Here is a 24,669-nt window from a genome sequence, read left to right on the forward strand (position 1 = left end):
TAGGAGCATTGCCAGCTGATCCAGGGACGTGATTATTCCCCTCTATTCGACACGGGTGAGGCCTCATCTGGAGTACTGTGTCCAGTTTTGGGCCCCACACTACGAGAAGGTTGTGGAAAAATTGGAAAGAGTCCAGCAAAGGGCAACAAAAATGATTAGAGGGCTGGAGCACATGACTTATGAGGAGAGGCTGAGGGAACTGGGATTATTTAGTCTGCAGAAGAGAAGAATGAGGGGGGATTTGATAGCTGCTTTCAACTACCTGAAAGGGGGTTCCAAAGAGGATGGCTCTAGACTGTTCTCAGTGGTACTAGATGACAGAACAAGGAGTTATGGTCTCAATTTGCAGTGCGGGAGGGTTAGGTTGGATATTAGGAAAAACTTTTTCACTTGGAGGGTGGTGAAGCAGTGGAATGGGTTACCTAGGAAGGTGGTGAAATTTCCTTCCTCAGAGGTTTTTAAGGTCAGGCTTGACAAAGCCCTGGCTAGGATGATTTAGTTGGGGATTGGTCCTGCTTTGAGCAGGGGATTGGACTAGATGACCCTTCTGAGCTCCCTTCCAACCCTGATATTCTATTATTCTGATTCCCCTGATATGCCTGGTTTAAACACACTTTAGTTAAAATTCCAGCATATATTATAACTTTTTATACACAGCCTGTGCATACATCATACACAAATATTAATGATCAGTGAGTGGTTTTTAAATGATACCTCACAAGGCATATTTTGTACCAAGAGTATTACTATAGTGTGCATGATGTGAATACAGGGGTGCTTAGTGTCTCAGTGGTTGGCTATAGTGAAGACAGAGTCTCTGTTTAGTCCTCCTTTGATGAAATCTTTGTAGTTAGTCCTGGAGGATTCCTGTAACTATATATATAGAGAGAGACAACTTTGAGTGAATATCTAGCAGCTGCTTCGGAGCCCTGCAGAGGGGTGCCCAAAACCGTGGTCCACCCAGCTAATATAAAAAATGTACCAGATCTGGAGAAGGAAGAGTTTAACATAGTATCCAGATTTTGGGTCTAGGCGCTGGAGAAGATGGTTGTGATGTCAGCAGTGACAGAGAGAGTGCGGCGTGGAGGTTTCATGAAGAAGGTGTGGGTGGTGGAAGTAGTAGCAACGAGTCAGAAATGGTGAATAGATGAATGAGATTGTGGTCACATGGGTCACTGAGGTGGGAAAAATAGAGCTGCTTGATTAGGAATATGGTAGAAATGTTGGAGGAGAGAATAAAATTGTGGTGGAGGAAGCCAGTGTTCTCATGGGACTTGATCCCTCTAGGGCCACTCTGTGTCATGGGCACAGACATGGATATTGGTGGTGGGCCAAGGATAGGGTTTTGATGGGATGGTCCTGGAAGATGTAGAAAAGAGTGAAAGTCAAAGGTGATGGATAGTGCAGAGTTGAAACACTCAGTGGCTGATTCAGTAGAGGAGGTGAGTGGGAAGAACAGCACTGTGGGAACTAAATATTTCATAATGTACATTTTGACATGTACTGGAGAGATCTGGGGAGGGGGGGAATGTTGCATAGTATGACACAAGCAAACCTACTGAAGAACATCTAGTGCCTGACCCCTTCCCCCCACGAAAAAAACACTTGATATAAAATATGCTCTGTAGCCAAGTCTAATTCTGCAACCTTTATTCACGTGAATAACCTTTATTTATGCTAGTAGGCCAATTGACTTCAACATGTCTGTTTATATAAGTCATGGGTTCAGGCTACATTAATGGGATTATTCATGTGTGTACAGTGTGTAGGAGCAGGCCCTCAGTTATCTTTCACAGGAAAAAAATGAAAGGAAAAGCTATCTTAATTAGAAAGGACCACAGAAGTTCCAGAGGAGTTTAGTCATGCTTTTGTAAGCCACACTATCACTGATGTTGATGTAATTTGGTACACTTCTCCTGGAAGAACATGAAATCATCAAACCACTTACATATATTGTTTTTAGAGCAATCATTAACAAATTTCCTTCTGTGACCAATCTGGACTGTAATTTGAAAACCAAGAAGATTAGCAGGTGTACCTTAAGTTCTTGAGTTAATCTCAAGGCATTGTGTACCACAGGCTATCGTGTAATGATATGGTGAATTTCACAATAATCTCAACTTGTTTGGAGTTACCACAGAATTTATCACAGAATCAGATCAACCTCTAGGAGGGAACATACCAAGCCAAGAGGAATGAGCAAGAGGTAAATTCTGCCATCTTATCAGAGTTTGCATAAAATAGAGTTTCCGTAGGAGCAACTGTCTCACTGATGTCATTTCTGTTGCCCAGCACCACAGCATCTCCCAGCATTCAGGCTGACCAATTGCAGGTCAAGTCTTGATCAGCCCCTTGCAACTCTGGGCTGTTACATGCTCGGTGCAGAGGGAATCTCTGAAGAATTTAGTTGCCTAATTCTAACAATTCTATTGAGCATGTGTGAATTAAGAATTTTCCAGACTTGTAATTTAGGTGAATTTGGGTGAATTTTCAGAAAACAGCAAAAGGCCCATTTGCGCAAGCCGGGTTGACCCCCCTGCCAAATTTCAATTCCCTAATCTAAAGCAGGGAGGTGTTAGAGTTACTTGATGAAATAGTTGTAAGAATTGTTTTAACATGGGCAAAACAACATTTTCCCCCTAATCTAGTTCTTGAAAATGGCTGAACCATTTTAGCTGAACCTTTCCACAAACACCTGAGGCAGATATCTGGCATGGAAAATTTCCACCCAAACAATTAAACTTTGCCAGAATTTTATAAGCAGTCTTCTTATGGAATTGTCGGGCAACCTTAACCATAGACAGAACTACCAGCTCCTCTCAGAATAATAAATACTAAGTCTGCAGAGTATGTAGATTATAAAGATTTGCATTCCCTCTTTCCTGAACAGACAGAAACAAGTTGCAAGTGCAATCTGGCTACATCTTAACTAAAAATTTTACACTCCATTGCAGGTTTCAGAAAGGATGCACATTTCTTAATAAGATATTATGATCCACTGGTCACTTGGGAATTAAGCATAAACATAAGTAAAATACCTAGACTTCTTCCCACTGTCATGCATGATTAATAACCATAAAAATGAGTCCTCAAACAGCTTGTTTATCACATAAAGTATTCTCATTCTGAGTATATCCAGTATAAAGAGACAAAAATGACAATTTCTATATTGGAATTTAAATGGATCCCTTAAACAAATACTTTTATATATAAATTGATACATAAACTACGTGAAGTCTTCTGCATGTTCTTTATTCATAGTCATCCACCATCCTTCATTTCTGGTCATTCTATCTCACCTGCTGGTGCTACTTTTCCCTATTTTAACTTCCCGCTCTTCGTGATCAAACACAGGATCATAAACACTTCATTGTCTGAGTGTGTCGCTGGCAACAATAGCATGCTTTGGCAGCAGTGGTCCATAGTGCCAAATGTCCCTGGCCACACTGTACAGCTTTATTTCAGGCATCTAAAAGCTCCACAGGACTATTACTGATCTGGGGCAGCCAGATTAATTGCAGATGACCGCATGGCTGCCGCCAGTCCATGGGTGGGCAATGTCCCTTCCAGACCTCAAGTCTAATCTCCAGGGCTCGATGGGTAGGGACATTATCTTCAAAGTAGGCTATACGTGCCAGGAAATAGTGACTGATGATGACTTAAAGCCTCTCAAGGTTAGTTCTCAATAATACATCCGTATTACTGATAAATCAAACCATCTTATGTCCTGTAGTCACTGCTGGCAATGCCTATAAAATGCCTCCTGGAGTCTTGCTCAAACAATATCCATATGATCACCGATCGTGCAGTGGCTTTTCTCTGTAAACATGCTTCAGAATTTGTTGGTTGTCCATTCTAATAATGACTATACCAAGGCAAGTAAGCTACCGAAACTACTATTGCTGACGGAGGCAATTGCTGGGGGTCACCTATGAATATCCAGAGTTCTGATTTCAAGTGTCCTTCAAGTATCATAAAATGCAGGGTGTCTCAGCCACTTTCTGTGGGTGAAATTTAATCTAGAAAAAGAAAATCCTGATTCCTTTTCAGCTGAGATATTTGGCAGTGAAGCTGAAAACTAAAAGGCCTCACAGTGAGGAACTGTAGATTCTGTAAGATTCTGCAGTGGAAAACTTTCTTTGAAAACATTTGTACCTGGAGTACCTATAAACTGTATCCAAATGTCATATATGTTCAGCTGGGTCTAAAACATACAAAATGTGTAGCTTTCTGTGTGAGAGAATAAACCAAAACCAACCTGTCAGCTTTTTTCAGACCTTCAGTTTGCGCATCTTGATCAATCCACTATCAATATCCTTCTTTAATTTGGAAACTTAAATAGCAAATTCTCCCCTGTCTATACTAAGTGTAATTACAAGTTTTAAGGTGTAGTCTCCCTTCTCACTAATAGAACCAAGAGAAAAATAGATGTTGTTTTTGTTTCTATGGAAACTTTTGACCCTTGCAATTTTCGAATGCTATGCAGCAAATTCAGCTGGATGAATCCTATTAAAGTCCACAGGATTTATATAATTTAGAATATGTAATGTGACTTGACTTAGCTTTGGATGCCAAGTGAATAGCCTATTACAGAAGAACATAAATATGACAAAAAGAAAAGGAGTAATTGTGGCACCTTAGAGACTAAATAAATTTGTTAGTCTCTAAGGTGCCTTTTCTTTTTGCGAATACAGACTAACACGGCAGCTACTCTGAAACCCATAAATATGACAATGAAACAGATTATTTTTTAGTTCAAAGTAATGTATTAATCCAAATAAAACATGTCAGTCAATTCTGACACATTTGACAAAGTACTGTATTTAGTTGAGCATAGGTGTAAAGAAACTGTATTCCCTTCAGCTATTGTCACTCTGCAAATGTGAGTTAGTGTATTATTCTGTTTCAGTGATTTCCACACAACTCCTATAAATGCTGACAGGAGTTCTGTACCTTGGAATACCTTTCCCAGACCTGAAGAAGAGTTCACAGACTTGAGGATCGTGATGGTCCCTTCTGATCTTATAGTCTGACCACCTGCACATTGCAGGACACAGAACCTCACCCACCCACTCCTGTAATAGACCCCTAACCTCTGACTGAGTTACTGGAGTCCTCAAATAATGATTTAAAGACTTCAAATTACTGAAAATCCACCATTTACACTAGTTTAAACCTGCAAGAGGAAGGTGAAAAACACCCAGAGTCTTTGCCAATCTGACCCAGGGGACAATTCTTTCCTGACCCTGAGCATGTGGGCAAGACCCACCAGACAGATACCTGAGAGAGAATTCTCTGTAGTAACTCTTGGCTCTCCCCATCTAGTGTCCCATCACCAGCCATTGGAGACATTTGTTGCTAGCAGTTGCAGATCAGCTACATGCAGTAAGGAAGGAGTAGGCAGTCTCATCATACTATCACCTCCATAAACTTATCAAACTCAGTCTTGAAGCCAGTTAGGTTTTTTTGCCCCCAATGCTCTTCTTGGAAGGCTGTTCCAGAACTTCACTTCTCCGATGGTTAGAAACCTTCATCTAATTTGAAGCCTAAACTTGTTGATGGCCAGTTTGTATCTATTTGTTCTTGTGTCCACATTGGTGCTTAACTTAAGTAACTCCTCTCCCTCCCTGGTATTTATCCCTCTGATGTATTTATAGAGAGCAATCATATCTCCAAGCTCTTTGAATCTCCTCTCATAAGGTAGGTTTTCCCTTCCTAGTAGCTCTTCTCTGCACCAGTTCTAGTTTAAATTCATCTGCACACAGTATTTCAGATGAGATCTCACCAGTGCTTTGTCTAATGGTACTAACACTTCCCTATTAGAAATACCTTGTCTGATGCATGCTAGGACTCCATTAGCCTTTCTCATGGCCGAATCACATTGGCAGCTCTTAGTTATCCTGTGATCAAGCAATGCACCCAGGTCTTTCTCTTCCTCTGTCACTTCCAACTGATATGTCCCCAGCTTACAGCAAAAAGTCTTGTTATTAGCCCTAAATGCATAACCTTGTACACTGCACTATTAAATTTCATCCCATTTCTATTACTCTAGCTTACAAGGTTATCCAGATCATCTTGTATTATATTCTGGTCCTCCTCTGTATTGGCAATACCGCCGAGCTTTGTGTCATCCGCAAATGTTATTAGCGCACTCCCACTGTTTGTGCCAAGATCAGTAATAAAAATGTTAAATAAGATTGGTCCCAAGACTGATCCCTGAGGAACTCCACTAGTAACCTCCCTCCAGTTCACCTTTCAGTATGACCTATTGTAGTTTCCTGTTTAACCATTTCCTTATCTACCTTTCAATTCTCATATTAATCCCCATCCTTCTCCGATTTAGCTAATAATTCCCCATGTGGAACTGTATCAAATGCCTTACTGAAATCTCTGTATAAGCTCGAAATCTTGTCTCTTTCACCCACAGAAGTTGGTCCAATTCATTTTCTCTCTCTAATATCCTGGAACCAATGCAACCACACGGCAATTACCAGTGCATTACCAGTGGTATATACTGACTGTTTTTGTAATGCATAATCTGCTGAGTTAGTGCTTTAATAATTGAAAGGATGCTGGTGTCTGTTACTTCATGATCATATCTCTGAGACAATTCAAACTATCATTAAGTACAAGGATTTTACAATGTAAGTCAACACTGTATGAGTTGCTCTTTAATTAAAAAGACTGGGATTCCTATACTTAATCTGGCCATTAGTCAGTCTAGCCTGATGAATGTGCAAATCCTGAAATGTGAAGAACTCGGGTGTGATGGAGCAGAAATGACATGAAACCCTTGAATAAACAGTGTGTGACTGATATCGAGCTGCTCTGTAAAATAACTTTATGAATACTCTGTGTTCAGCAGGCTATTGGGATGTTTACTGCATGTTGATGTAGTTTAATAGTGAGCTATTAGGAAACAAATGTAGGAAGCTTATAATGGCTCAAGATAAGACGCCTCTCAGCAAATGCTTGAAGATTGTGAGACAATGGGAGGGCCACTGGCTTTGGGGAGTGGGGCTTGACCCACTGCACAGGCCACTGAACAGGTTTTTAACAAGCACAGCCAAAGCCTGAGAACTAAGAAGACAGAGAACCTCTGGCTGGATAAAAAGTGACCCTTTCCCTTTCTAGAGGCATGTTCAGACCCATATAGACCTCTGCCCGGGTATCTGAAGAAGCTTGGCCTCCCCAGGCTATCATTGGGCGATGATAAGCCTATAGATAAGATAAAAGAAAAGGAGTACTTGTGGCACCTTAGAGACTAACCAATTTATTTGCGCATAAGCTTTCGTGAGCTACAGCTCACTTCATCGGATGCACCAAAAAAATTGGTTAGTCTCTAAGGTGCCACAAGTACTCCTTTTCTTTTTGCGAATACAGACTAACACGGCTGTTACTCTGAAACCTGTCATAGATAAGATAGATATGCAGGTAGACTGTTGTTTGAAATCCTCCCTCTCCCCCTCACCCCCCATGCTACTGTAAAAAGCCTATCAGCTGCTAGGTGGTAAACATCTTAATCCGCTCATTTCTTATTCACTCCTGAGCAGGAGGTGGTTATCATGAGCACAACCTGTTCCATGGTGCTGGCTGGCTGTGGGGAAGCTAGTAAACTTGTCTTTGCCCACTCCAGGTTTGGAGAGCCCAGAGAGTACTGAACACGGCAGTACAACCTCTGGGGAGCATTGATTAAACAGGATTTTACTGTAGTCACCCAACACTCCGAAAGTATCTTTTTATTATTAACAACGAAAGCGGGGAAAGGTGGCTGTGTAGGTGGCTGGCTGGCTGAGTTCCTGTTGAAATGATTACTTAGTGTTGCTGGGATTTTACTGTGGTGTCAATTATGTTAAAGTGCCTCGAGCTTTGAATAGGCATCGTTTTATTATTTTATATCTCAATAAACAAAATGAATATTGTATTAGAGATTTTATTAACTTTCTCTGGAATTAGTGAAACATATAATTAATGTGCGTCCTAGAAGATCTAGAGTCTCATATCTGATAGTGTCATTCTCAAGCTGCTTTGGTGACCTGTAAGCTAATGAGGGGAAACAGCTGGTGTAAGTATAAATAGTTAAGTGTGATAGGGAAAATAATTAAATCTCTCACAAGGAGTCTCATGTGGGAAGGAGCCAGTCTAATGAGAAGCAGTTTGTGTCCTGGAAATGTTGCATGCAATGCTGGAACGTAAATTCAACCTAGAAAGCTGAATAGTTAACTTAAAAAAAAAAAAAGTGATATTAAGTTAGAGTTCCAGGAAGCCTGGAGATGCTGGGAGGAAAAAGCTGTCACAATTTGCAGTCCATGGAGTGTTAATTTATCATCTATTTAAAAACATAACAAATGTACAATATTTTGTTTTACTTTGGAAGACAGAAGCAAAGACTCTAAAGTATGAATGTATAATTTTGGGGGTACTGCAAGAAACCAAACTAATCTCACTGTGGCATTTTGGTATGTCTCTGAACCATTTAAAGCAACCTTATAAAGGGCTTACGGTCAATGTCATGTATATGCTGATCTTCTGAGTTTGTTGCTTACCTTACATGAAGGAGATATGTTCAGTTACAGAATCAGCTATTCTCCCATTTGTAAAATCTGGACTGTCAAGCTGCATTGAGGACAAGTTGGGGAAGAAGTTGCATAAGGTTTAATTTAAGTTGAATTGGTAAAATAGATGTAACTTTCCCTGTTTAAAACGCTTCTCCTGTACAAAAAAAATCTTTTTTTTTTAAACTTACTGGTAAACTCAGTGGTATTTCATCATGTAAGCAGAAATGACAATATATCAGCACCAAAGATGGTGGTTATTAAAATGCAAGAGTTAAAATCCAGAGGGTTAGGGTTAAATGTAATAAATAGAATGCCAGGGTTAATTAAAGGAAATGCTAGTGTTAATTATCAGCAGAAACAGAAGAAGGTTCTGGTTTTGAAAGATGCTGAGTCTCTTAACTCTCACTTGAGGTTAGATAGGAGCCTGATTGCTTAATCGCTTTGGAAAATCAGGTGAAAAATATACATAGAAATAGACATAGGGTTCAAATGAATCATGATGAAAATATGGTTAGGTAGGGGTTAAACATAAATAAAAAAAAACTAGAGAAAAATTTGGAACTAACCATGTGGCCTATCCTCGCCCTGACTACTTTGTGTGGCTACTTGCACCCCTTTCATATTTCTGTCTGTTTTTTGTCTTTTCAGGAATGATCTTAAATTAAAAACATAGAGTAGGTGAGAAGAAACAGCATTGGGTTATCTAAAACCATAGAGGACACAGGGAAGGTTCTCAGGGAAAGGTGGTGATATGCAGTTAGTTAAATGAGGATAGGAAGGTAAAATGATGTAGAAGGGACAAGGAACTAGTCAACAGAGCAGTTAATTTTAAAAAACTGAGCTTAGTGCTGTTCGTAGGTGACATTGATTGTCCTGAGACTGAAGATTTCTATTTACAGAACAGTTACAGTAAGGGCAGCAGCTGTTCATGTTCCTGCCCTCTGCTCACTGCCAAAGTGTCTGAGTGTCTTCCTGGAGAAACTCTCTCTGGGAGTAAGAGGGTGATTCAGTCTCTATCTAATACTTGACCTCAGTACGCTGAGAGTGCCCACTGGTGTCAGTTGTGAAGTTTTGTAACGTTGACACCTGTCCCCTGGGATCTAGATTGAAAGCCTCGGATCATTTAACATGGGCTGTTTAGTAGTTATCAGAGGTTAACAACTGCTGGTCACTGTGGAGATGGGCTGACATTGAACTGGCAATGTAGGGGTGAAAGGTTCTTTATCCCAGTACCAGTCAACATAATCACCGACATAATCATGACTTGGATGGACTTGAGAAGAGCTACACAGATGGATTCAGGGGACCACTCAACCATATGTAATGGAAGCCATTCCACTGGCAGTAACTCATTGTATTGCTTTGGGAAGACCCAGGATAGGTGAGGTTCACCAAGGGAAAAGTAGACTAATATGTGAAGCAAGGTTTACTGAGCAGAGGCTCAATATGTCAGCAACTGAAAAGGGTAAAACATGCATATTGTACCTACAGATTGCATATAGTGTGCATAGTTTGTACCGCAGAAAGATATAGGGGTGTTGGTCTTTCAGATTTTCGAAAAGGCAAGTTATCCCAGGAGAGTATAATAGTTTTGGACTGCTTTGATTGCTTTTCTCTAACGCCCCCCTCTCCTCCCCCCCCCAATGAGATATCTCCTTGAGAAGGATATTGGACAGATGCCCACCTTCCATCTGTTTTGTCTCTCTATATTGGAAGCTGTTCAGGGCAGGAACTCTCTCTTACTGTATGTATAGTTGGGGTACGTAGTCACTACTCTAATACAAAGAAGGAAAAACAAGATCCGGCATTCTGCTACTGCCCTCTCTTCCTCACTGCAAGCATCTGTAACATAATTACTAAGAGCTGCTTTGTTGCGTAAGATGATCAGGTGTGGGAGAGCCTCATAGTTGGCCCTTAGGAAGGAGCTGTACTGCATAATGCCCAATTTTGCATTCTCATGGCTACAGGTGAAGGATTACTCTTATTTCAGCATAGGGAACAGCCTCCAGTGCTATAGAGCCCAGGAGCCCTGCATAAATTCTTGGAGCTCAGCAACGTCTGAGACTTTTTTCCCTTTTTATAAGAGAGGCATGGTAATAGGATTGGGAACCAAATGGACTCTTTTTAGTGTGACAAGGTGGGTGAGATAATATCTTAGTGTGACGGAAATGGCAATTTTCTGCAATATCTTTGGGAGATCTTACTATATTCAGTTTATGTATCATTGTGGGCCAGGGATTGTATGGAATTCTGTGGGGGCAGGGTGATCAGGCAAATTCACTCAAGACCAGTACCACCACCTGGAGACACTCACATATACTGGATTCTCCAGAAACCATCAGACAAAGAAAAGACTTTTGAATAAATAGCCTGAGTTTAAACTGACTCAGGACCTTCTTTCTGATCCAGCAAACAGATAGGATCTTCTGCCCAAGAGGGGGTGGGACCCAATCCTTTCTGGGAAGGTTTGGAAGGACTTCGGCTTACTGAGGCACCATGAGACTGATGGGTTATATATATGGTAAGCTTTTTAGTGTGCATGTAGGTTCTTGTATTATTTTTAATTTGTAGGTTCTTGTATCGTTTTTAATATGTTTTCTTTGTTATGCTTGTTGTACTTGCTTGGAAGGGATGTGTTGTAAATTATGCCTGCAGGCGATCATGCTTTTTACAGCTTCTGAAGAGAAAGCAAAGCACATACACTTGCCTTCTAGGTAGTCTGGCTTGCTGGGAATATCATTGTGAAAGCAGGGAACTGTGCAGCCTGGAGAAACCCCAGTTGGGAGGAGGAGAGATGCAGGTCTCCACCCAAGGGAGGTGACAGTTGAGAAGCCAGGAGCCTGGTGTGGGTACACTTGGGGGACCACGGAGGGGGAAAACAAGTGCAGTTGCCCTGAACTATGGTGCTTAGACTTCCTCTGTGGCCTTGGGCAAGTTGCATGACTTCTCTGTGCAACTCTTTCCCATGTGCACACGGGGATAATATGTTCCTGCCTTGCAGAAGAGTTGTTGAGGATTAATGAGTTGTCTGTAAAGCATTTTGAAGCTGATAAATATCAATTTGGTAATCAGGAGTCCTAGTACTTTGCAATTGAATAAGCAATGAATTTAGCAGTGTGCTTGGTACACTAAAAAATGAGTTACTCGCTGCATACAATACCGAATTTGTGTGTGTGGAATTTATAAACTGTTGTGTAATAGAAATGCTTTTCAGAAAACGTTATCAAGAGAATTTGGGGAGTTTATGGATATGCAGTACACTTAAATTAAATTATAAACAATTCTAGAAAGTGAGGGATGTTAAAAGGGCATGAAATTAGTGTTCTATCAGATTTCTTGAACTAAAGGCAACCTTTTTATAATTCCGTGAAGATATTGGTTGAGCCTACTGCAATGTGTTAATCAATAGGCCTCATGTATCAACGTGCATAGATGGCGCAAAACAGTGGAATTTTTTAGATCCAATTCATAACCAATAAATCAAAGGTATTATTGAAAGGATTGTTTTAAATAGCTAATGTAAATGTTTCTGGAGCAGTTACAGCCCCTGAAATATGCTAGATTTTTTTGAACTGATGGGAAAGGTTTCCCTGAAATATGCTTCTAATTAAGTTTTGTTCATTATTTATGCAGTGTAATTTCCATCGGCACCACTCTTCACATATCTGACTGGCAAGTTCATCACTTTCCAGAGCGCATCTGCATTTTGATTAGCCCTTAGAGAATTGCAGATTTGCTATGGCTATAAATAAACATGACATAACTTCAAAACCATCATGCCTGTCTTTGCAACACAGCAAGGTTTAAATTCTGCTACAGTGGACTGGAGAAGCTTACATGATGATCAGTCCTGAAAACAATGAATAGTTTAAAAATACATCCAATGACAAAAGACGTATTGAAAGGAATGTAGTCCGAGAAGCTAATGTTCAATGCAGTATTTTTTGTTGGGTGTCCTACGTGTTTGGAGAGGGATGAAGCTGTAGCAGGAATATACCATAGGTAGAATGGGGGCTTCATTCATTGAGCTGCTCTGATGGTATGGTTGCATTTAATTCAGGAGCTGAGCTCATTGGACTGGGTTTGTTTTTCTATGTAATGTTTTAATTCATGTACGAGCACCTATGGCTATTGGATTAGCCCTTTGGGTCTTGGTGGCAATGGAAATAAATGAATTAAAGAAAAGAGAGAGAACTTTCATTTTCCTTGTAGTACAATTTGGCATAGAAAACATTAGTATTCTTGAAGACGTGCTGATTATGTAAGCTGACCATCACGATAATGCTGATATTTTAATATGCTAATAACTGTAATTAACTGTACTACTTTCAGCCCTCAGCAGGCAAATATTTTGTGCTGTAATGAGTTTTTAACTTCAGGGAAGAGTTGGCTCTTACAAAAAAAACCAAACAGACAAACAAAAAGCAAAACTAAAACCCTGCACTTTGTGCTGGTTTTAACAAATTTGATTTCCTTAAATTTATGGATTAGTAGTCATGCAAAATTTTCAAACTTTGGAATATTTGTAAGTACTTAATTTAATTGATTTGCTCTTTTTCTATATTGTATCTATAGCTGTTTCCAAATATTTATTCCTTTCAAACTTAATTTTCTGATTAATGACTAGATCCTCTAGTGGTCTAATCAATGAGCAGCAAGCTAAACAAAAATAACTCTACAATATATTTCTTAGCTTTAAGGGATGCTTACTCCTGTGAATCAAGAGTTTTGCACAGAAGAAACATGTGAAAGTTAATTTTTTCCTACTAGGATAGGCATTTCATTTGGAGAATTGTTAATCTGCTGTTAACTCAGTTCCTAGATAAAAATAGATTTTGAAAAATGCTACAATAAAACATGGAGGATTGATATAAAAATTGCCTGACTTATGAATGTTAGAGCCAGGCTGCTACTACATATGGTTGAACTGAGCAAAAATAACTGGCTTATTCTGTGCTTCTTGATATGTGATAGTAGTAGACACATAAAACAAACAAAAAGCCAAAACTCACGTGCACATTTTCAGGAAAATTCATTTTACATTTTCATATCTTACTTTGAAATCCTATGGCAGCCTAGCCTATTTGTTTGTTTTCATTTCATATTTAAAATAGACAGAATACAAATTGTGTTCGGTAAGGGAGAGCGATATTAAATCTCTTATTTGAAGGTTGTGTCTATATCTTTTAGATAATTGAAGTTATTTTATGTTTATAGGTTATATTTATCTATACATATGGAGTAAGTTCTACACATCACAGACAAAATACTTAGTGAAGATTCTTGCAGTAAGCAACGTTCACATTAGAAAAAATACATGGCAATAATTTTATTTTTAAAGTACTGTAGATAATCTTACAGGATACACATTCTCTTCATAACTACCTTTTTAAAGAAATTCACATTCTGTAATAACTTTGAGCCATCAGACAGTTTTGAAGCATAACACTATACTTCACTGGTATGTATAGACAGTTTTGTTGTTGTTGTTGTTGTTTTGTTTTTAAGTCTTAAAGTATTTTCAAAATACATCAGAAATGTATTTTCAGAGGGTCAAATTCACAGCTCAGGTTTTGCCTCATTTTGAGCAGAGAAAAGAGAGTAAATTGGTAGGTGGATGGAGTAAATTAGTGTTATCCTTGCTAGCCACAAAGTCCCTGTAGTGAAGGTTTCATGTCCTTTCAAAAAAGAGCAGTGCAAAAGGCAAGCATGAAAACACCAATCTTAAAAGCCAGGTCTCCACTGGGCGGGGAGGATCAATCTAAGATATGCAACTTCAGCTACATGAATAACGTAACGTAGCTGAAGTCGATATACTTAGATTTACTCACTGCGGTGTCTTCACTGCAGTGAGTCAACTGCTGATGCTCCCCCATCGACTCCTCCTGCACCTCTTGCCAAGGTGGAGTACCGGAGTTGATGGGGGAGTGTTCGGGGGTCGATTTATTGTGTCTAGACTAGACATGATACATCGACCCTCGCTGGATCGATAGCTGCCTGCCGATCCGGCAGGTAGTATAGACATACCCATAGTCTCCTTAGTCTAAATTTACCCTGTACTCACTTCTCTAATTAATGCCCATATCAATACCTTATTTTTCAGATGTTTAAAACTAAATCTTCCACCCATAATTTCTTACATTTTGTGTACATTGCAATTAGACACCCACAGCTGGCCCGTGCCAGCTGACTCAGGCCAGTGGGACTCATACTGGGGGACAGTTGGCTGTAGATGTTCCGGCTTGGCCTGCAGCCTGAGCTCTGAGACTCTCCCACCGTGCTGGATCCTAGAGCCCAGGCACCAGCCTGAGCCCAGAAATCTACACTGCAATTAAACACCGCTGCAGTTCGATTCCAGTGTAGACATACCCACAGTACACATAAGGCCCCTGGGATCAGCATTGCTGAAGATGAACCAACATGGGCCAAGTCAAAATTATTATAGTGAGGGGCTATGCAAGGGTTACGTATTACTGATTTATTTAATATTCTGAAGCTGGAATTTAATAAGACACATTATCCATTAGAGAGATTTCAAAAAGCATGTGTTGTCATGTTTTAATTTGTTGTTCAGTGGCTTAATTAGTTGCAACTAATAATGGAAACTGCGATATAAACTAGCGAAATGAAGTTTTTGTTTTAAGGCTTTTCTGGCATCTCGAAGACCTACTCTAAATTGCCAGCTGTCAGATAGCTTTTTCTATTTTTGCTTAGTGTGGGTTCTGTTATTACCCGGTAATTTAATTCTGCTTAGAACTTAGTTTGACTACATTAATCAATTGATCCTGGGAATGCCCTTGCAAAATAACTATGTATGATCATTCCCATTTTGCAGATGGGAAAACTGAGGCTTAGATAATTTAAATGATTTTGCCTGAGGTCACAGAGTAAGGCAGTAGAACAACTAAAATTTAGGAGCCACCCACTAGGACATGTTATAGCTGGCACATGGATAAGAAGGGGCTGTTTCATTTGTCCTCTGCAGTACAAATGGCATTGGGTGTACAAACAGTTCTTATCCATGTGGAAATGGAAGGCTGCTGCCAAGATACACTTGTTTCCTTTCATTTTTATATTTGACGTTTGGTAAGAAGATCGCTGGTGGCCCCATGGTCTCAAACTTCTGTATAATCTTTTCAAGTTGTTAGTTGGACTAGTTATGCTACGTTTTCTCTTTGCTTCTTTAATTTCAGATTTCTGTCATTGGTCTCCCTTTTGTGGACACCCATCTAGCCTGTTGGCTGTGCAATCCCTCTTGGTGGTGGTTCTCTACTTGTTTTACCTATAAAGGGTTAACAAGCCCACAGGTAAAAAGAAAGGAGTGGGCACCTGACCAAAAGAGCCATTGGTAGGGTTAGAAATTTTTAAAATTGGGGGAAAACTTCCCTTTGTCTGTGTTGTAGTGTTCTCTGGAAAAGAGGGGAACCGGGAATAGTTATGCTGTGAAAAGCTTTAAGCCAGGTATGAAAAATCATCAGATCATACCTAAAGATTGCTTATCTGAAACCCCAGAAATGTAAGTAAATTAGGGATTGTCTAAAAAGATGCAATTAGGGTTATTTCTTTTATTTTTTATTGGCTTGTGGACTCCTCTGTGCTAACCCCAGATGGTTTTATTTCGTTTGTAACCTTTAAGAGAGCTAAAGAGCTATCAAGAGAGCTATCTTGATGCTTAATTTTTGTAATTGTTTCTTTAAGATCTAGCAAAAAGCCTAAGTTCCAAATGTATTTCCTTTCCTTTTGGGTTTATTAAAGTTTACCTTTTTAAAGAACAGGATTGAATTTTTGTGTCCTTAAGAGGTTTGTGCATATGTTGTTTAATTAGCTGGTGGCAATAGCTAATGTCCTTTGTTTTTTTCTCAGCTCTTCCCAGGAAGGGGGGTGAAAGGGCTTGAGGGTACCCCACAGGAAGGAATTCCCGAGTGTTCCTTCCTGGGTTCACAAAAGGGGAGGGGGGGTGGGTTGCACTTCGGTGGTGGCAGCATCTACCCATCCAAGGTCAGAGAGAAGATGTGACCTTCGGAGTTTAATACCAGCCTGGAGTGGCCAGTATTAATTTTTAAAATATTTGCGGGCCCCCACATTCTGCACTCAAAGTGCCAGAGTGGGGAATCAACCTTGACAGGGTCTCTGTGAACTTGCATGTTTCCCTGAATCTGCAAGATCTAGGGATTTGAGAGTACTTGACACCTTGCAGAATTAGACCATTGGGGGAGGGAGTGTGAGCAAGGTCAGAGAATGTGCTGCAATTTCAGTAGGAGTTGAGGCTCTGAGTACCTCTCAAGAGTGGCTCTGTATGATCTATTTTCTCTTTAAAACCAAAGATTTATTATGATGGCCTTTCAACATATGTCACCTCTAGAAGGGTTGATTGTGATGGTACAAATGAAGGCAATCATACTGAGTGGTGGAGATACCTAAGACATCTTACTGCCTGAAGGTAATGCAGTCCTAAGGTATCTCTTGTAGAAAACAATTTTGCTGGCGGAAGTTGGCAAGGTGCTTTTTACATTCAGTATGTTAATTTCTCAGTTGAATACAATGGGACTTTAGCAAGAAGGTGATTGAACAAGATAAGTTTGATCTGGCTGTTTCATATCAGAGAACACTTTCTGTTAAGATTTGATAAGCAAATTATAAAACTTTCTATCTATTTTGGATTAATGAAAGGCATTTATTTGTTCAGGTAGTTTGTTGGCTTCCTTATTAGCATTTGATGTCACTGAAGTAATAATTTAATTAAAAATACGGTGATTAAGGAAGGCTTAGCTATGTAAGAACTATGGGAGGAAAACAGCAGGTTTCAAATATGCATATTTTCCTAGTCGTTTGTTTAATTTCAGATTATAAAGTGCACCCAATGCAACAGTCACTGAGTGTACCTACAAAATTAGAAAATGCTTCATAGCATGTTAACAAATATGGGGGGAGAGAACCCTGTCCACAAAATAAATGCTCATCCCCTCACCTCGCTTACTTAGGGAGAGGACTGGGGAAAGAGAGAGAGCTGGTATCTGAAATAGACTTGTATAGGGCTTTGATTTTGGTTATTAGACTGTTGGGTCCAGTGTCTTAAACATGTGCACATCATCCTGCTTTGACTAAGTGTGGGTGAACCTCTCTAATACTTGGGGTAAACAGGAACCTCTCCCTTTTCATCAAGTTATTTCCCTGTAATTATTCACATCACTTTGTTCTTGCCTGATTTCAGCTATAGCCACCCCAGACTGTTCCAGTATCTTGACCAGGACCTGGAAAAGTAGAGAGTCTGCACCATTGGGTCCAGCAAAAGTCATAGATGTGATAGTCACCTGCATATTGAGATTTTAATTTTATCCCCCAGTGGCCTTACCTCCTTTTTAAGCAAAAGTGACAGAATAGAACCCCTTTCCCAAGGTACCACCCATGAGAGAGCCTTTGGGAAAATGAGCAAGAGCTCAACATCATCCACGGACATCTCTCAGAAAAGGAAGAAAGCCACTCAGTCAGCTTACCCTAGGCAGGATGTGCAGGCAAGGTGTGGTCTGTGGTATCAAGCTTGTACTCAGATAAGAATAAAGGACATTTACCAGACATATTAAGAGGCCAATAGAAGATCTACACTGGGGAGGAACGGAGCTGAGGGTCTTACTGGAAGTGGGTACTTACCTGTAGCCTAGCCTGTGTGTGTAATATATCATCTACTCTTAAAGATATTTTTGATACTCTCTAGGACATGGAATTCTTACAAAAATATTATGTTTACCTTACCTTGTATAGCCTCCTGAGAATAACTGAGTAATAAGCTTGTAATGTTGGTTTAGTGATTGCAACACATGAATACAGAGACATATATTCAGTCATATTTCTGCACACTATGTTCAGTGTGAAATTCACCATAGCGATTTATCACAGTGCAGCTGATTGCTTAACTAAAAGTGCAAGGAAGTGTCTTCTCTTGTTCATTAGCTTATTATACATGCTTACAAGTATATCATATAAGCCTTACTATAATTTGAAATGTAAAATTACAGTTCTCATCAATACCATTGCTGTTATGTAATGTTGTTTTAATCTTTATTTTCTTTCATCAAATTAATTGTCTTCCTCTCCTAATTATTTGAGCATTGGAATGTAGGTAGCAGGCAGTAGTGTAGTTTTGAATAATAATGAGGAAAAATATGAATAAAACCTCAAAGACCAATGTTAATAAATAATCAGCACGTCAAGGTTATAGATCACTGAAAGTTTTGTTAATTATTCTCAAAATATGAGAAGAAATGTGTATAGTGACATTGTATTTTATGCTGAAAGAAGACAAAAAAATGAACAAGATGAATATGTTTTCTTGTTTAGAACCAGAAAGCATGGAGTTTGGTGGGAAATGTATGTGTCAGCTTTCTTTTTTAAAAGGTATATTGTAGATAATGTGGCAAACTCATCCCACATGGAACTCTAATGTAGGTTTTGTCTACGCTGTGGAGCCTGTGCTGGCATAGGTATGTTGGCATAGACCTCCTAATTTATATGCAGCCTACTATGATAGAAGGAGTTTTTCTGTCAGTGTAAGAACACGACCTCTCCGAACAACATGAGCTACATCGACAGAAGCCTACTTCAGTCAACGTAGCTGCATCTACGCTGGCTGGCTGTTTTTTTTCACACCCCTGACACAGCAATGTCGACATGACTTAAGTGTAGACAAAAGGAAACCAGGATAAATTGAAACAAGGAGATGAAATGCTTATAACTGACTTTAGGTAGGCTGGCTCACTGACTTTACAGAGTATCATCTTCTCAAAGTTTTGTTTCCCTAGAGACCTTTAGATAATTCAGGTTTTATACTGTGTACCATGTGACTAATAATTCTTTTGCCTGTTGGTGCACAGAGGGATCACATATGTAGCTCCACGTGTATGCCAGTGAGAGAACTTACTCCATGCCTTAGAGTTACCACCTCAGAGCACAGAACTGTATGAACACATGACTAGCCAGGGAGCCAGATAACCTTTCTGAGTTGGGAGGTAAGGTGTGTGAACAAGTCCCATGAGCTCTACATTTCACACAACTGGGGTATAAATACCTTGTTCCCTCAGTTTCTTTCTGTCTGAGTGGTTATGGGCACAACCTGCCTTTTTCTCCAATAAGTTACTTTTACATGAAGAGTTATGAATAGCTCAAAAGTAGCTTTCAATAGTTAGACAATAGAGACACAAATCTTAGTTTGCTTTCTTTTGCGGTGTTTGGCTGATTTGTTGACATTTTACAGTTTTGGGAATCTATTTGAGCTTTATACAAGATGAGAGATCTGTCTAGAAAAACATGATTGAATCCCATTGGTGGGCTGCTCATTGAATGGGCATGACAGGTATTTTTTGTGACTTAGCAAATGGGAGAGTGTGCTTTGGGCCCATTGCTCTATGAGGATTATGAGATATGAGTGAAGCTTAGAGTAAGGCCACTGTGGTCTGTAAAGAAATGGAGATAATAAAAACATCCCAAAATTTTGGGGAGACAGGAAAAATATCATCCATTCTTGACAAATTATTTGAATCTTTCCTGACATCTTCCAACACCCAGTCCTCAGTTGGTGAACCCTTTTTCTGTCATCTCAAATGCTGAAACCCATTGCCAAAATTCCACTTCACAACAAACCCACACCCCAGGAGCAACCTGCCCTTGTGAATGACAAAAGCCTCTATCTTTAGAACTGCCAGATAATTCCAGGACTAAATCTTGCAGCATTACGTTTCTGAAACAGTAAAAAATAACTGGAAAAACAAACAAAACCAAAATTTTATTCAATTAAATATACAAATAGTAACACAAACTATACCAGACTGACTTTCATTTCAATTCCTATTGAAGTTAAAAACAAACAAACAAACAAAAACCAAACAACACCCTCCCCACACATCCCAAACCTCTGATTTTGAACAAACATGCTCTCTCCAATTCCACCCTCACCAGCAATTTCACACAATCCCTTGTCAGATTCTATACTGATTATACCATAGAGATCACAATATCTGGTGCATTATTTAAGTTCCACCTATCACTTTAGAACTAGGAGCCTAGTTATTGGCTATATATTGTAATAACACTATCAGAGTTTAAAGTAGGCATGTTTAATGCTAATCTTGCTGTACTAAGGGAGTTAATTTTGCATTCCACCCTGGCAGTTCTAGCTGCTTTTTTGCAATCGTTGACTTGCTCCTCCAATCCTCCCCTCCTCCTGGCTCCACTCCTCTCTCTGCACAGAATCTCACCAATTTCTTCCAAGAGAAAATAAACAAAATATATCGTCACCTTCCCCCCACTTCCTAGCCAGAGGTCAGAACCAATACTATATTCTCATCTTTCTTGACCTGTCAACTGTGTTCAACACCATAGATTGTTCCTTTGCTTGAAAACTTGTCTTCCCTTTGCTTCTGTGACTGACCTCTCCTGGTTCTCCTTTTATCTCTCTAATTGCTCCTTCAGCCTGTCCCTTAGAAGATCCTCCTCATCCCCCACAACTTTTTTTTGTCTCTGTCCTTCTTCCCCTTTCTCCCTCTATACCTTCTCTGTGGATAATCTCATCTGTAAATGCAAATTCAACCACCATCTTTGTGCTGAGGAGTGACAGATCTACTTCTCTGTTCCAGACCGACCTTTCTGATCGAACTAAAAACTTGGTCTGCCTCCTTGCCATCTCCTCATGGATTTCTAACTGTCAGCTCAAGCTTAACAGAGCTAAAACAAAGCTCTTCTGCCCCCCACCCCGCTCCACCTCCTTTCTCAGTCACTGTGGACACCACCATCCTGCCTGTCACTCAAGCCCATAATCTGGGTGTCATCTTTGATTTGGACCCCTCTGTAGGTCCTCACATCCAAGCTATGTCTAAATCTTGTCAACTCTTTCTGCATAACATCTCTAAGACCACGCCTTTCCTATCCATCTGCACCGCTAAAACGGTCATGCAGGCTCTCATCTCTATTATTGCAATACCTTTTTGTCTGGCCTAGACAAATGCAATCTTTCCCCAGTCATATCCACTAATGATGGTGCTGAAAAGATAATTCTCTTAAATTGTCATTTTGACCATGTCACCCCTTTCTTTGAATCCCTCTGTTGGTTCCCCCTTCTCTATTGCATCAAACGTAAGCTGCTTGTCTTTTGTTTCAAGGGACTTCATGACCTGTCTTCTCTCATTCACTGTTGAGATGACTACTCCCATCTCGATCAGCCAATGATGGCAGCCTCCATATTCCGCTTGCTAATTTTTCAAACAAGTGACTTTTTGATTTCTCCCAAGCTGCACCTGATGTTTGGGAGGAGCTCCTCATATACATCTGAAAAAGTACCCAGTTATTTTCCTTTGGATTCCTTCTTAAAACTCTTCTTTGCTGTGATGCCTACAAAAAAACCAACTTGACAGTGGTTAGGCAGCTGCTGTGCTAATCGCACTGTCTATCGTGATGATCAGTATTGTCTCATTGTTTCTCTGTACTCTGCCACCATCTGTCTGTATTCATCCGCTGTTGCTTGTCGTAGTCTTAGATTACAAGCTCTTTGGGTGAGGAGGTATCTTTTTTTCCTGTGTTCATACAATACCTTACGCAATGGGGTCCTGGCCCATGACCCTGTCTCCTAAGTGCTGTGGTAATACACACAAATAAATAATGTGTCTTCAGTTCCCAGGCACCCAGAGAGAGGTTCCCACTCTGCTGGTGGGATACTCTTTATGACCCTGCATATTTTATTGATGCACATGTACAGCTTCCAGAACACACTGAAAAGTTACTTGGCTATACCAATTTTAGCTAAATAAAATGGCTGTCTCACTAAGAAAATTGTTCCTTGAATTGAAATGTGAGCTCACTTGTGTTCTGTACTTGTCTACTTTTTACGTGAATTGCAGCTATAACTAACTTGAGTCTGGAGGAGCATTGATTCTTCACCTTTTCTGAGGTTTAACTTAATTACAGGAATACCCAAAGGAAATACCAATCAGCAGAGACTGCTTCAAAGAATTGCAAAGCATACTAGTGAAAATGAGGCAATATCATGTCCATGGCTGCTTCTAATTTAATTTTCTTAAAAGCACCAAACCTTTTGAAATACTGCAAGCCTTGAGAACTTTCTTTCTGTGCCTTAAAACAACACACAATAACTTTCCGCTCTTTTATTAATGATTTACAATAGTAGAATTATAGGTGCAAGGGAAATATTGTATTGTACCCTGATGACATCTATGCATACTATACCAAGTAGCAGGAGGTACCTGTAAATGATACATGCGGTGTTCTGGCAAGTGCTGCAGTTGTTGAGGTCTTGGCCAGTGCGATAGAAGTTGCGCCTGCAATAGACAATAGCTGCTGTAATTTATATAAAAAAGCTGTGAACTGAAAAGCTAGAACTCTTATAATAGACCTAACCCCTCTTTACAGGCATTTTAAGTATCCTAATCACAAATGTAACACTAAAATTTGTTGCTAAGAATCTGATTTAAAACCAACCAAAGCACATAAATTTATCATCTTGAACCTCTGCCCTTAAACTCATTTAAACTGTGGTGCCGATATTGTGTTCAGGGGATTCTCTGGAAAGCAGGTGATTTTGTACAACTGTTATCTCTTATATGAATACCTTTATAAGAACACTTCAATTATAAGAACACTTTTTGACTGGAACACATTTGAACTATTTGCTATGCTTTCTGTACATCAAAATATCTTTTTTTTTTTTTGCTTTCTACTTTTCCATTCCTTTTCTTTTTTCTTTTGTCCCCTTCCTTTGAACAGAAAAGCAAGGCAGCTAAACATTCTCATTGAATAGTGCCACAAAAGCAAATTGACATAAATGGCTGTATCAAAAAACAAGTTCTTTTCTGGTTTATCCTTTTTCAGCCTGTACCGGTTGGACAATTCTTTGTGTATTTGAAAAATAATTTAAGAAAACAAACAGTTCTCTTTGTAGCTACTAAGAAAGTTGATAAAACGAACAAGCTGGCAGGTTGCAGAATTATTGTCACCGGAGATATTCAAGGCTAGGCTTGAAAGTCATCTGTCAAGAATGAGTTGGGGACAACTGCAGTAATTTAGTCATGCTGTAGAGGTACGTCCTGGGTGGTTCCTTCCATCCCAGGTGTACAATCCATTGAAGTCAATGGCAGCTTTATCTGCATAAAAAGGCTGTGATTATAGGATTCCCAAAATGATTCTCTAATGGCTTTTCTGAGAACTAATCTCAATCTGTTCTTTTCAACAGCAGTAGTGGTGCTACTCACAAAAGCAATGGGAATAATTATGACACAGTTTTACTACCCTAGTCAACACAGTCACCAAATGATTCTACAAAGACAGATTGAAGCCTGTCACTGATGCTGAAACAGAGGCAGCTGAGGAGCTTTGCAGTAATTCAGTTTCCAACAATGTGGTAACAGAATAAAAAGGAAGAACAAATGTTGTAGAATGGTCTGCATTTCACTTTACAAGGTTGCACCCTTCTGGAATACTCAGATACATAATCATCAACAAGGCTTTTGTCAAATGAGGGCAGACTCTATTTTTGTTGTGTGTGTAGGGGAAGATCTCTTCCTCCTCAGAGGTTCTGGAAAATTAGCAGAACTGCTTCGTGGAGGTTTCACCACTACATGCCCTGAGCTATCTCCACAGCCCTAGGAGGATCTCTTTGGCAGTAGGTCATCCAGCGACAATGTACGCCTCTCTTGTTCACTCCCTGCATCTTTCTGTAAAGACTCAGGCCCCAAATCATGATCCCAGGTCCTGCCCATCTTCTTTTGCACTAGAGCCATGCTGTTCCTGCTGCCTGGGGGCCTTCTGCAAATGTGGAAGGAAGTGCAGGGATTCCTCTGTAGTGTAACTAGTGATAAGAATTAAATACTGCTAATGTACATGGCATGAGTTTAAAAATGTGCAATTATCTTATTTGCCTTTTGTTATTGGTAATTATGAAAGCAAATTAGGTGTGCAGTTAAATATGTTTTGCAAGTGCTAATGCATGTAGCTTTTTTTAAAAAAGAGATCCTTAATCTTCTTTGTGCATTTAAAAGGATTGACTAATTATGTGCAACATATTTTTAAAAGCTAGAAACGATCTCTAACTGTTGTTAGTTTCATAAAGAGT

At 39.7% G+C, this 24,669-nt stretch overlaps 2 protein-coding genes across 3 annotated transcripts in view; one reads left to right on the forward strand and one right to left on the reverse strand.

Moving 5' to 3' along the window:
* DOCK2 (dedicator of cytokinesis 2) overlaps positions 1-24,669 on the forward strand; it is a 501,344-nt gene that overhangs the window by 231,487 nt on the left and 245,188 nt on the right. The window lies entirely within an intron of this gene.
* The window catches only part of INSYN2B (inhibitory synaptic factor family member 2B), a 137,155-nt gene that overhangs the window by 17,922 nt on the left and 94,564 nt on the right, over positions 1-24,669 (reverse strand). For both annotated transcript variants that reach the window (XM_073355962.2, XM_073355964.2), the window contains exon 3: positions 22,805-22,879. In XM_073355962.2, the coding sequence (XP_073212063.2) occupies positions 22,805-22,879 (75 nt within the window). The remainder of the gene's footprint in view (positions 1-22,804; positions 22,880-24,669) is intronic.

This window comes from Lepidochelys kempii, chromosome 8 (assembly GCF_965140285.1).
Source record: "Lepidochelys kempii isolate rLepKem1 chromosome 8, rLepKem1.hap1, whole genome shotgun sequence".
Lineage (NCBI taxonomy): Eukaryota > Metazoa > Chordata > Testudines > Cheloniidae > Lepidochelys > Lepidochelys kempii.